Raw genomic sequence first — 12,522 nt, 5'->3', positions numbered from 1 at the left:
AATCATGTGTCTTAAGATTATAATTGGCAGTGTCTTTCCTTTCTTGGTAGCACATAAAATAATGGTACATCTTACAATGCATATCACCTTACATTTGACAAAATATGGTAGCTGTTAAGCCCAATCACTATCCTTTAAGGATTAGCCCTCAGTCTATGTTAAAGGCACATTCCAGAGCTTGCCCAGCATTCATGACCTCAGCTCCAGCCAATCCCAATCTCCTCACTTAAATTTCACTTGACCTTAACAATCTCCTTCTTACTGACCCTCACCCATTCTCATCAAATTATCAAGCTCCTACAGCTCTAAGAGCCGATCAGTTTTTTGGCTCAGGCTCTGGGCCTGATTTTTCTGTTCCTTATTTTGGCTTTCCCTTTCTGATGACTCAAGGGCTTCCAATCACAATGACTCTATGGACTGACAAACTCAGGGGCACTTCCTCCTCAGGGACTGTCCTTATAGGTAGTCCTCACTTCTCAAGCATAACTGGGCTCTCTGGGAAAGCTGAGAAAGTATCAGCTAACAGTGAGACTTGACAGTCTTTTTTCCCCCCCATTTTCAGTTACTTCCTTATTTCTACCTTCTGCAGTTATTACTATAGCCCCTTTTGTAAGTACTTATCTGATTCATACTTAAATTTTTTTCCTGTTTTGGCCTGAGTGCCTCCATTCCACATATGGTCAGTCTCTTCATAGAAGAAAAAAATGTCAAGTTTTACATCATCTTTTCCTTGGAAAGATAGTTCCAAGCTGTCTTCTACCTAGGGAGAAGATGAAAATCTTCACAGACTGAAACAAAGGAAGTACATTTTTTAAAATTAAAAAAACAAAAGATTCTTATGTTTTATATATAGAGAGAGTATAGGTTTCAAGATACTGTTTTTCAAGTTGGAGCACTTCTGAAATTGGGATGCATCAGTAGCACACCATCGTTTCTTTTTTTTTTTAACATCTTTATTGGAGTATAATTGCTTTACATTGCTGTGTTAGTTGCTGCTATATAATAAAGTGAATCAGCTATACGTATACATATATCCCCATATCCCCTCATTCTTGCGTCTCCCTCTCACCCTCCCTATCCTACCCCTCTAAGTGGACACAAAACACTGAGCTGATCTCCCTGTGCTATGCAGCTGCTTCCCACTAGCTATCTATTTTACATTTGGCAGTGTATATGTGTCAATGCTACTCTCTCACTTCGTCCCAGCTTACCCTTCCTGCTCCCTGTGTCCTCAAGTCCATTCTCTATATCTGCGTCTTTATTCCTGTCCTGCCCCTAGGTTCTTCAGAACCATTTTTTTTTTAAGATTCCATATATATGTGTTAGCATACAGTATTTGTTTTTCTCTTTCTGACTTACTTCACTCTGTATGACAGACTCTAGGTCCATCCACCTCACCACAAATAACTCAATTTCATTTCTTTTTATGGTTGAGTAATATTCCATTGTATATATGTGCCACATCTTCTTTATCCATTCATCTGTCAATGGACACTTAGGTTGCAAAAATATGGAACGCTTCACGAATTTGCATGTCATCCTTGCACAGGGGCCATGTTAATCTTCTCTGTATCATTCCAATTTTAGTATACATGCTGCTGAAGCGAGCACTGATTTCTTTCTTAAATGCACATAAAATAATGTTGCTTCTTACAACTGATGACAACTCAGAGTAAATGACTTACAGTAGTTAAATGGTCACTCTGCAAAACATCCTGTTCCTGAGCCCCTTTCTGACTAAAGAAGGAAAGTAATCAAAGAATAATTATTCCCTTTAATAACCAAGTAAAACTATCAGGAAGTAAGTCTCTCATCACAATCAATAAATGAGTACTTATGTAACTGTGGCATAGAAACCCATATATCATTACATTATATACATAAAAAAAAGAAAACAGAAGTTAAAAAGTACAAAGAATTCTGAGAGCATTTCCCTAAGAAACTTATCCTACAAATAATTATGTTCCCATTAGACTTGGTGCATCTGTCTGTGGCAGCACTAATCACTTAACTGTTTATGAATTTGTTTTCTCCCAATTAGACAGTGGACTCCTCAAGGATAAAGACTGTATCTTATTCATCTTTGTGTCCTGGGTGCAGAGCTCAGTGCCAGGCAGAGACTGAGTGTTAAGGAAACAACTGCTGAATGACTAGAGTTCTATTGCTTTGCCTTTCACCTCAAGTAGATATTTTATTAAGTTTTTAAATAAACTAGAATGATTATGATGAGAGAAGTAATTTTCCAGGAACTAAACATACTTCTACTTGCTTTCCAGGACAACACCTCCCTGGGAACAACCAAATTAAGAGTAAGGTCATTGCCGGGATCATAGGCTTAGGGCATAGGAATCAAATTGTCTAAAAGGAGATTTCATCTAAGCCACAATGACCTATTCCTAGTTGACCTGTGAGAAAACTGCTATGGCCTAAGACATGTGAAATAAACAAGAAACCCAAGTATTGTTTGAAATGATTCCATATTTATTTTTTTAAGCTTTTTTTTTTTTTTGACGTGGAACATTTTTTAAAGTCTTTATTGAATTTGTTACAACATTGCTTCTGTTTTGTGTTTTGGTTTTTTTTGGCTGAGAGGCATGTGGGATCTTAGCTCCCCGACCAGGGATTGAACCCACACTGCCTGCATTAGAAGGCAAAGTCTTAGCCACCAGACTGCCAGGGAAGTCCCTGTATTTCTAATTCTTAGCAATCAATGGAATGTTTCAAGTTGATAATAATATGATGCCTACGTGAACATAAAATTAAATGACTCATGAGAAAAAACATAACTTCAGGTAGGGTAGATGAGAGTCTTACTTATTATATTAATCATATATTATATTAATTAATTATGTTATATTATTGCCTAATATAATGGCAATAAATTCTTCTGCAGGAGTCCAAGCTCCTTTTTGCCTTCTCATGGTCAATAGAAAGCCAGATTTTCTAGCTTTCCTTAAATAGTGCAGAAGTCACAAGTGGTAATAATCTTCTGCCGAACTCAACCTGGCCGATAATGAGTGATAAAATGCTACATACAGTGCTTTTAAACATCTCTGAGTTGCTTAATATAAACTTTACTTTTGAGACATGTTACTAATGAAGTAAATCAGATTTTTATTACTGACCTTCCCAAATTTGTGTTTGAGTGGGAGTCCTGCATCTTGAAATGCTGAAATAATATCAGGTTTGTAATCTTGTATAAAAATTCCTAGGTCAACATCTTTACTATAAGGAATAATGCCACACTGCCGATACCATCCTAAAAAAAAAGGAATGAGAAAACTTTTTTAAAAACTTAAGTTTGGAAAAAATTAGTCATTATTATAATGGATAGTCTTTGTAACAGTGTATTTTATTTCACAGGATTAGACTTAGTGTGCTTTACCAAAATTAAAAAAAATTAGATCCCAACTTAATATCTATGATTATAGGAGCCACTTGTTGAAGAACATTTCTTTCATTCCTTCCTTCCTTCATTTTTACTAGTTTGAGCACTCAGCAGCCTCAAAAACTTTCATGATGTACTGTAATTTCTGAATAAACTATTAGCTTTAATAAGGTTAACTGGGCCATCCATTTAAAACATTAAGTTACTTTTTAAAATATTTAATCATAAATCTCTTATGATGAAGGTTGCTTTTAAGATATGCTTAAAAATATAATTTAATTCTTTTGCTTAAGCAATATCCCTTTCGTGAGCAGTAATTTGTAGAACTTAGCGGCTCTGAACAGCTCATGTCTGATGGATCATATAAAAAAGAAGAGCAGTACCGGCCTCAATTTTCAGCATACTGTCAAAAGATATTTCTACATATTTACTATGTATCTACTTCTAAATTGGGTGCTATAATAATGTTCTAAAAAGGCAAAATTTATACCTTAATATTACTAAGGGCTCTGAGTTTCTCTTATTATCCTTCTAATCCTTCCATTCAAAGTATTCAAAAAGTAAATAAATGTCTATGATTATCTTTGGGAAATACTGTTTGGAATTCTAAACTTTAACTTCATTTTAACATAGATCTTTAGAAGCCTAGCATGGGATCTCACCTCTAGTTTAAGAAAAATCTACAATCCACATCTATCAAAGAATCATGAACTACTAAAAGTGGAAGGCTCCTTAAGTATCATCTAATCCAACTCCCTCATTTTATAAATGCCCTTAAATTAAGAAAACCATGGGGCTAAGAACTCAAAAGATATCATGATAAATGATTATGAAATATTTTTGATGACAGTCTATAAAACAATCTTACTCCAGAAAGTTAAACCTTAAAGCATATATCACATAAATGAGATGTATGCTTTTTTTTGGGGGTGGGGGTTACTCTAGCTGGAAGCTCCTTGACAGGAAGAACCATGGGAATTTTCCTCAAAGCCTAACTGACAGGATAACCATACATTGCTGTTTACAACTGTTGTACCAACATAATTACTAATGGCACTCCTTTCACTCTCAAAAAGTCTCTTGAATTGGACAATAAATTATATGGTAACCCTATAAAAGCAGGAACAAAATTAATTTTTGTACAAATATAGTTATAATTAAGATAGAACAAATACAGATATAATCAACTACAGTTATAAACAAGAGGGAATAAAAACAAAAAAATGTTAAATTCTAAATAATTCTAAAATCCAAAGGAGTTTGAGCTAATGCACAATGGAAAGAGATCCAGAAATCTTTCTTGGATTCTACATTTCCCCATTTCAGAATGAACAGAATGTGGTAAGACAGTGATGTCCAATCATGATCTGGAAAAGATTCATGGAAGACCTTATGACATTCCCTTTCCTCTTAGAAACTTTTGGTGCAATGCAAGTTATTTGTATTGTGTGTAAGTAAAGAAACAGAATACAGTTTTTTTTTAAAGGTAATAACAACCTTTGGGATAGAAGTAATAAAATGCTTATCTAAAGATTACCTGAGAATCACATGCAGTCTACATGTTCTGATATAAATTTTATACAAATTACTTATAATTTTGGGACACACGACATAGCCTTCCTAATTCTGTTTTATGCTTCTGAAGTTATTTCTTTAAAAAAATCAATAAATCCTTGCTCCATGCACTATGTTTATTCTTCTATAAATATGACGCTTCGAATACCACTGATGTTTTGTCATCTCAAGCAGTCATCCTTAGAGCCAAAGAGGATGAAATGTCAAAAAGACAAATGTAAAGCAACAAGAATTTTACCTAGACAAGTTCCACTGCTCAGCCAGAACCGTACTCCCAATTTCTTTAATGTTTTGGCTGCTAGTTGCAACAATTCCTTTGCACTCTTCCGAAAGGCCATAGCTTCCACAGTGTTATCATCAAGGTATTGCTATAGATATAATAAATAGTCAGCTATTACAGCCATTTCTAAGTTGCCAGAATATTTCTGTGACATCCAAATTAAACTTGAAAATTAACCCCACATTATATATTTTTTGATTATAAAAATCAAGTTTCAGAATTCCTTGTTAGTCACACATTAAAATAAGACTATAAGAGTGGATTCTAGGAGAGACAAGTTAAAGGGGAAGGACTACAACCAGGATTCTCAAAGGATGAGATTTATACCTTTATCAACTCCCTCCTCTACGTCACAATTTAGCAGATTGGGTAGTTAGGGGAAAAGAAGGTTAATTAAGAGAGCTACAGGCATATCTGAAGCACAAGGCCTTCAGTGACGTTTTCATCATTCACTGGTGCAAATGGTCTTTAGGACAGAACAGCACAGTACAAAGAATGTGGGATTTTTGAATCAGATTGTGTTCAAGTCTAAACTCACTTCATTTTAGCTATGACCCTGGGCATAGCACCTCAGAAGAATATAAGCTCTACGAGGAAAGTAACTTCATTTTGTTTATCACTATATCTCCAATGTCTAAAAGAGTACTTGAATGAATGAGAGAATCAAAGAACCTCTCTCAGATATAATTTTCTCATCAATAATTAAAGAATAATAATTATACTTTGCAGGACTGCTGTGAAGATTTAATGAGATAATTGATGACAGAAAAATGTCTCACAAAATTTGAAATTCTATACAAATATTACTGTCATTTACTTATAGTCTTTTTGTTTTTCTGCTTTTCTTCATTTTTAGGGTGTTCTGGAACTGAAGAAAGCACTAAAAATTCTTCATTGATGCTTCACTACCTACGGGACAAAATCTAAACTTCTTGGCATGGCAGACAAGGACACTGTGTTTAGGGCCAGAGTACTGGTCCAGCCTTATCTCCACCCTTCTCATATTTCACTCCCCAAATATATCACAACTTTTCAAGCCTCTGTGTCAAAATGTTTCCTCTGTCTGAAATGCCCTTGACTAACAACATCTTTCAGGTTTGGTTCCACCCTCTGAAAAACATTCCCTGATTTTCCCAGGAACACAAACATATTTATTCTCCCAGGGCTCCTCTTCAGCTCAACATTTAAAGAGCAAGAAATTACATTTGGTACTAGATATAGACAGAGACAAATAAAATAATCTGTTCAGTGAGCTTATAACAGTTACCATTTATATATATTTTTATTATAATTCTTATATTTAATTCTTTTTGTTCCAGAACAAAAGATCAAAGTCTTTTTTTAAAATTGAATTGTAATTGACATACAATATCATATTAGTTTCAGGTGTACAACATAGTGATTCAATATATATTTTTTTTTTTTTGCGGTATGCGGGCCTCTCACTGCTGTGGCCTCCCCCGTTGCGGAGCACAGGCTCTGGACGCGCAGGCCCAGCGGCCATGGCTCACGGGCCCAGCCGCTCCGCGGCATATGGGATCCTCCCAGACCGGGGCACGAACCCGTATCCCCTGCATCGGCAGGCGGACTCTCAACCACTGCGCCACCAGGGAGGCCCGTGATTCAATATTTTTATACATTACAAAATGATCACCATGATAACTCTAGCTACCATCTGTCATCATACAGAGTTATTACAATATTACTGACTATATTCCCTAGTCTGTATATTACATCCCCATGACATATTAATTTTATACCTGGAAGTTTATATCTCTTAATCCCGTTCACCTATTTCACCCATCCCCCTTATCATATTTCATTCTAATTACTGATTCTATTTATATTTCCTCCAATAGGCTGTAAACATGATTCCTTTAAGGCAGGTACTGAATCTCTCCATCACTGTATGTACAAATTGAAAATGGTGCCTGGTATATAATATGTGAGCAACATATATTGATAAATGCATAAATGAGTAAATAAGTGACTAATCCCCTCCCATCCAACAATATCTTAAAATATCCTGGCATTCTTTTACAATATAGCAGGAGGAAATATAGTTCCTAGAAGGACCATATATCTCAAGCAAAAAGTGTCCCTAGGAAAAAAGACGGATTCCTGAAGATAAGTTACATCCTCCAGAATACACAAAGTATGTGGGATCTTTTCAATATGAAAACAGCCTCAGAGCCACAATTCTCTTAGAACATATGATTGGCATGAGAGATGCATGTTCATATCCCTGTTGTAGGGGGGAAAGCCTGGAGCTAGAAATTTAGAGACCCAGAATTTACTCCATGCTCAGCCAATAATGACTATGTAACTTACATCTTGAAACCTCAGTTTTCTTATCAGTTAATGGTGAATACTTGGCTTATTTCACAGAGTAACTGAAAGGATCAAATTAAGTAACAGAAATGAAAACTTTGTGTTCTACAAAAATATTACTCTGACAATTATGTCCAACTGAGGCTGCCCCTGCAAAGACACACTCCCAGCTCTGACATACCTTTAATAAATAACATGACACTCCCAGAAATTCCATTTCTTAGAACTGACCCTCATATGCGTTAAAGTATAAACATGTATATACCTATACACCTTATACATCTGTTACGGACTTTAAAAGTTATAGTTATACATACTTTTTTTCATTTAAAAATGTCTCATATAAATCTTAGGATTACCAGGCCTCTTAGAAAAAGGCTAAATCCTAATTTAAATACCAGTCCATATGATCTTTCTTGTTCAGGCAACCTTTCCACAAATCTTTCCCTAAAATATAGATGAAAAATAATAAAATGACAGAAGGTGTCCACTCATTTCACAGATGAGGAAACTAAGGCTCAGAAACTTGCCCCAGGTCTCAGAGCAACTTAGTAGAAGAAAGAGGATATGAATGTGGCTTTCTAGATATTTCTGGGCCAGGGGTCCAGATATTTCCATACTCCCCTCTGGTTTTTTACTGGAACTCAACAAACTGAAGCTCATCAATTATTTTTTGATGGTTACTGCTGAAACAAAATCAAGTGCAGGAAAATGTGTATTATCCTAGTCCTAAACTTCTTGGTAGACTGAGAAAATAATTAAGGTAAATAAAGTAAGCCAGGAGAGCACTTCTCCTCTGTTCTCCTTCCCTCCCTGGACTCCTCTAAACTAGAGCCATTAGATGAGGCAGAGCAAGGAAGCGCACATTGGTGGCCTGGCATGTGTATCGGAGCCTGAGAAGGCGTCAAGGGCATCCACGTGGAGGAGAGTCCAGTGTGGGGAGCCAGAGCCTGAGCAGGATGAGAAGTGTGTCTATATGTGGGAATAGCCTAGTGGGCGAGAGTAACACCCAAGCAGGATGAGGATAGCATCCACGTGGGAGAGGGAACAGCAGAAATAATGGGAGACTGAACAAATAAGTAAATATATTAAGGGTAACATAAGTCAGGTTTCTCACTGTTTGAGAAGGGAGTCACAAATATGGAAATTAACCCTATGCTGTTTAATTGAAATATAAATTAGACTGAAGACATCAATGTGGATTCATGGATTGTGATAGATAGACAGATACAGAAGTAAATACACACACACACACACACACACACACACACACACTCTACTCCTGTCACTAAGAGGCCCTGCAGGCAAGCAAATCTGGCATCCAGGCTTGGCTTCTAAAAGGAATCAGTATCCAGAGAGATGGCTGATTCCAGGATTGTAGCAGGGACATTACAAGATGAACATAGAATATCTTGAGCCAAAAAGCAAGAAGGTGCTCAAAAGATGATGGAGACATGTCAAAAAGACACAGAAGTCACGTGAGGGGGCTTCCACTGGTCAAGTATGGAACAGTGTGAGGATCAAAATAAATGATGAAAATAGTGCGCTATAGCTCATTGAAGAAAATAGGAAATCATGAGCTCATGATTCCTCAAACTTGAAAGTTTGAGGAAGATACTGACAATATTTACAGACTTTTAAAGTACCTTCATGCCAAATACCTATTAATTACAAAGGGAAAAATAGAAACTTCACCAGGGTAAAGCCAGCAGACAGCACTTTAATCACGTAATCAATGTAAAAGTCAATAGTAATGGGACAAATCAAAATCATGCAGCCCCTGACAGGATGAAGTGAAAGCACAGAATCACTTCTGTGTTATTCCTACTAAAGGTATATAACTTAAATCTAACTTGAGGAAAAACCAAACAAACCCCAAACAAGGAACAATGTACAAAATATCTGGCCTGTAATCTTCAAAAGTATCAAAGTCATAAAACTTAAAAAGTGATTGTGAAACTGTTCCAGACTGAAGGAAACTAAAGAGACAGAAAAATTAAATGCAACATGTGATTCTGAACGGAATCCTTTTATTATAATAGTCATTATTGGGAGAATTAGCAAAACTTGAATGAGGATTAAATGGTAATAATCTTTATATTAATTTCCTGATTTTTGTACTAAGACATGTAGGAGAATGTTCTTGTTTTCAAGAAATACTAAATTATTTGAAGTTGTGGGGCAGATGTTGACAACTTACTTGCAAATGGTTCAGGAAAAAGAATTATTTGTATTGCATCTGTAACTTTTCTGAAAGTTTGAAAATGTTTCCAAAAATTATTATAAAAAAAAAAGAAAGTTAGGAGGCTGCTTTATGAGATCTAGTAGATTCATTGATTTTTTTTTTTTTTAAACACCAGGCATTGTATTTAAGACTGTTTGGCGCCATCAAGTGTTCAAAGTTATGTATGTTCATCTTAATTTGAAAACTGACATTCCTGTGGTTATAACGTAAGAAATGATGAAGAATGAAACATTTACAAGGGTAAGGATTAAAAAAAGTTATCAATCCCATTAGGTACTCTATATCAGTAATAACAGTACATTAGCAGAAGAGGAAAACAAATCAGTAATCACGAGTCTGTCTTGCTACTAGTGAAGGACACAAATAACATGATGAAGAATGAATACAAAGTTTGGGACTTCCCTGGTGGCGCAGTGGTTGAGAATCCACCTGCCAATGCAGGGGACACAGGTTCAAGCCGTGGTCTGGGAAGATCCCACATGCCGCGGAGAATCTAAGCCTGTGTGCCACAACGACTGAGCCTGCATGCCACAACTACTGAAGCCTAGAGCCCGTGCGCCATAACAAGAGAAGCCACCACAATAAGACCGCGCACCACAACCAAGAGTAGCCCCTGCTTGCCGCAACTAGAGAAAGCCTGCGCACAGCAACGAATACCCAACACAGCCAGAAATAAAATAAATAAATTAAAAAAAAAGATTTAGCATAAAAAAAAGAATGAATACAAAGTTCCACTTGATCCTATTATGAAGAGAAACCTGTCAATAGCATTATAGCCTTGCTATGTGATGGTACTTTAAACACCAAAAGTATGAGGCTATGATAAGCTGATTAGCCCTCTGAGCATCTGTCACCCATATTCTTTACTCTAATGCTGACTGAATGGTTGCCCTTAAAATTTAAAAAGCAAAAGTGAAAATATGCAATTAAAAAAATATAACACTATTCTCATGATTTCTCAATATCTTGAAACATTTTACACCTTACACTGCCTTCTCACAAAGTTCAATAAAATGAGTCTGGGTAAATGCTTGCTAGGTAATGGAGTAGCCCTAATAAGTGTCCTGGAAAAAAACCATTTGATTCGGATGAGCACCTTATTCTTCATGCATTTTTCCATCACTATAGGAGCTTTTCTTTGCGCCAGCTACTGTGCTAGATACTGGGGCTATAGAGGTGAGTAAAATAAAGATGCCTGCCATCAAGAAGTTCACATAATCTTGTAGGGGGACAAGACTGACATTCACAATTAACTGTGATAAGTGCTATGACAGAGGTGGCAACCAGAAAAAAACTCCCCTGAGGCAGGAACAGTGAAAGAATGGTCAAGTGCAAGCACATAGTCTGCATTTCTTCTGCTTCCTGCTACTCTGTGGTGGGGATATGATGGGCAGCACTTGCCTAATAATGCTGGCCCAGCCACACATGCGGTTTTCCAGCTTTTCATCCATGAGGCTGACTGGGTATGCTTCACAGTCACATAACTATAGATTTAAGGGAACAGGGCTAGGAAGGGCCACCCAGGCTGTAAGGTCTAGGCCCTGGGTGCCAGTACAGCCTACCAGAAAAAAACCTTGAATTTGTGGGTACTGGGCATTTGGCCAGTGATGATACAGCTGGTACTTCATTTTCCCATTCCACTCCTGTCCTTGTGTACACAGCTTTCTTGGAAGGGAACCCCAGAAAATAAAGGGCAAGTGGAAAAATTAGGGTACCAAAAACCCACCATAAATTTGACTGCTTTCACTGTATCTCTCTTTCATGTCATTTCTTATAGCTGGACTTTCATGTCCTTTAAAATCATCTTTATATCCCCAGGGTCAGGAGAGTTCCTGGGAAGCTGGCTTTTAATAAATGTTTATTGAGTTGAAAGCTAAAGCAGCAGAATAAAGTAGAGTTCAAAAGCACTTGGTCTTTGTGTAGCATTTATCTTCAAAGACCTTCAAAAACACAAAAAATTCATATTCAGTGCCAACCCTCTGAGAAAAACTGTATTTTCTATGAAGTCCTCTCTAAATCCACGTGGTCCATATTCTACATGGCTTCATCCTACTCAGATTGCTTCAAGAACAGAATATACCATCTTTATAAAGTTCATGGGCTATCCTAACTAAAAGCGGAGGCCAATGCTGAACCTGTCAAAGTATATCCAAATAAAACAAGGTCTCCATAGATATCAAACCATTCAACTGGGGAAGAAATTGTTCCTTAAGGTTAATGTTTAATCTACTTTTAAAAAATTGAAACCATCTAGAAGAAAGTAGACAAATCAGAAAAGATGCTTTCTTACTTACTTTCCATAAGTTCCTTCATTCCCCCCCCAGAAATATTATACATACACTTCCTTTAATTTGAAAAGTACAATATTTGGTTATCTCTAACCTGAAAGAATGCTCGAGCTTCTTTATACCTACACTCAATAAATCTAGAGTGTGGTATTTCTTCTAGAAAGTGCATTGGATCTTTTGGAATGAGAACTTCTAATCCATCAATAGTAATTTGTTGTAACTCTGGCCTGAAAACAAAAGTTAAGACTTATTATAAGGATTTAACTCAGAATATTGGCAGCCTCTTCAAAATATACAATATAAGCAAATAGTTAAACATCAAGCATATTTTCTTCAAGTACCTCAGATATCATTTTTAAAGATCTACTCTCTTAGCAACTATCAAATATACAATACAGCAGTGTTAACTATAGTC

At 36.4% G+C, this 12,522-nt stretch overlaps 1 protein-coding gene across 8 annotated transcripts in view; it reads right to left on the bottom strand.

Annotated features, from left to right (window-relative positions):
• Positions 1–12,522, bottom strand: part of FKTN (fukutin) — an 89,443-nt gene that overhangs the window by 34,312 nt on the left and 42,609 nt on the right. For all 8 annotated transcript variants that reach the window (XM_082643872.1, XM_082643866.1, XM_082643871.1 and 5 more), the window contains 4 exons: positions 12,202–12,334; positions 5,202–5,331; positions 3,126–3,259; positions 633–760 (listed from right to left, as the gene is read on the bottom strand). In XM_082643872.1, the coding sequence (XP_082499998.1) occupies positions 633–760; positions 3,126–3,259; positions 5,202–5,331; positions 12,202–12,334 (525 nt within the window). The remainder of the gene's footprint in view (positions 1–632; positions 761–3,125; positions 3,260–5,201; positions 5,332–12,201; positions 12,335–12,522) is intronic.

This window comes from Mesoplodon mirus (assembly GCF_964341445.2).
Source record: "Mesoplodon mirus genome assembly, chromosome: 1".
NCBI lineage: Eukaryota > Metazoa > Chordata > Mammalia > Artiodactyla > Ziphiidae > Mesoplodon > Mesoplodon mirus.
Note: the sequence above shows the minus strand (reverse complement) of the source record. Positions and strands in the feature narration are given on the sequence as shown.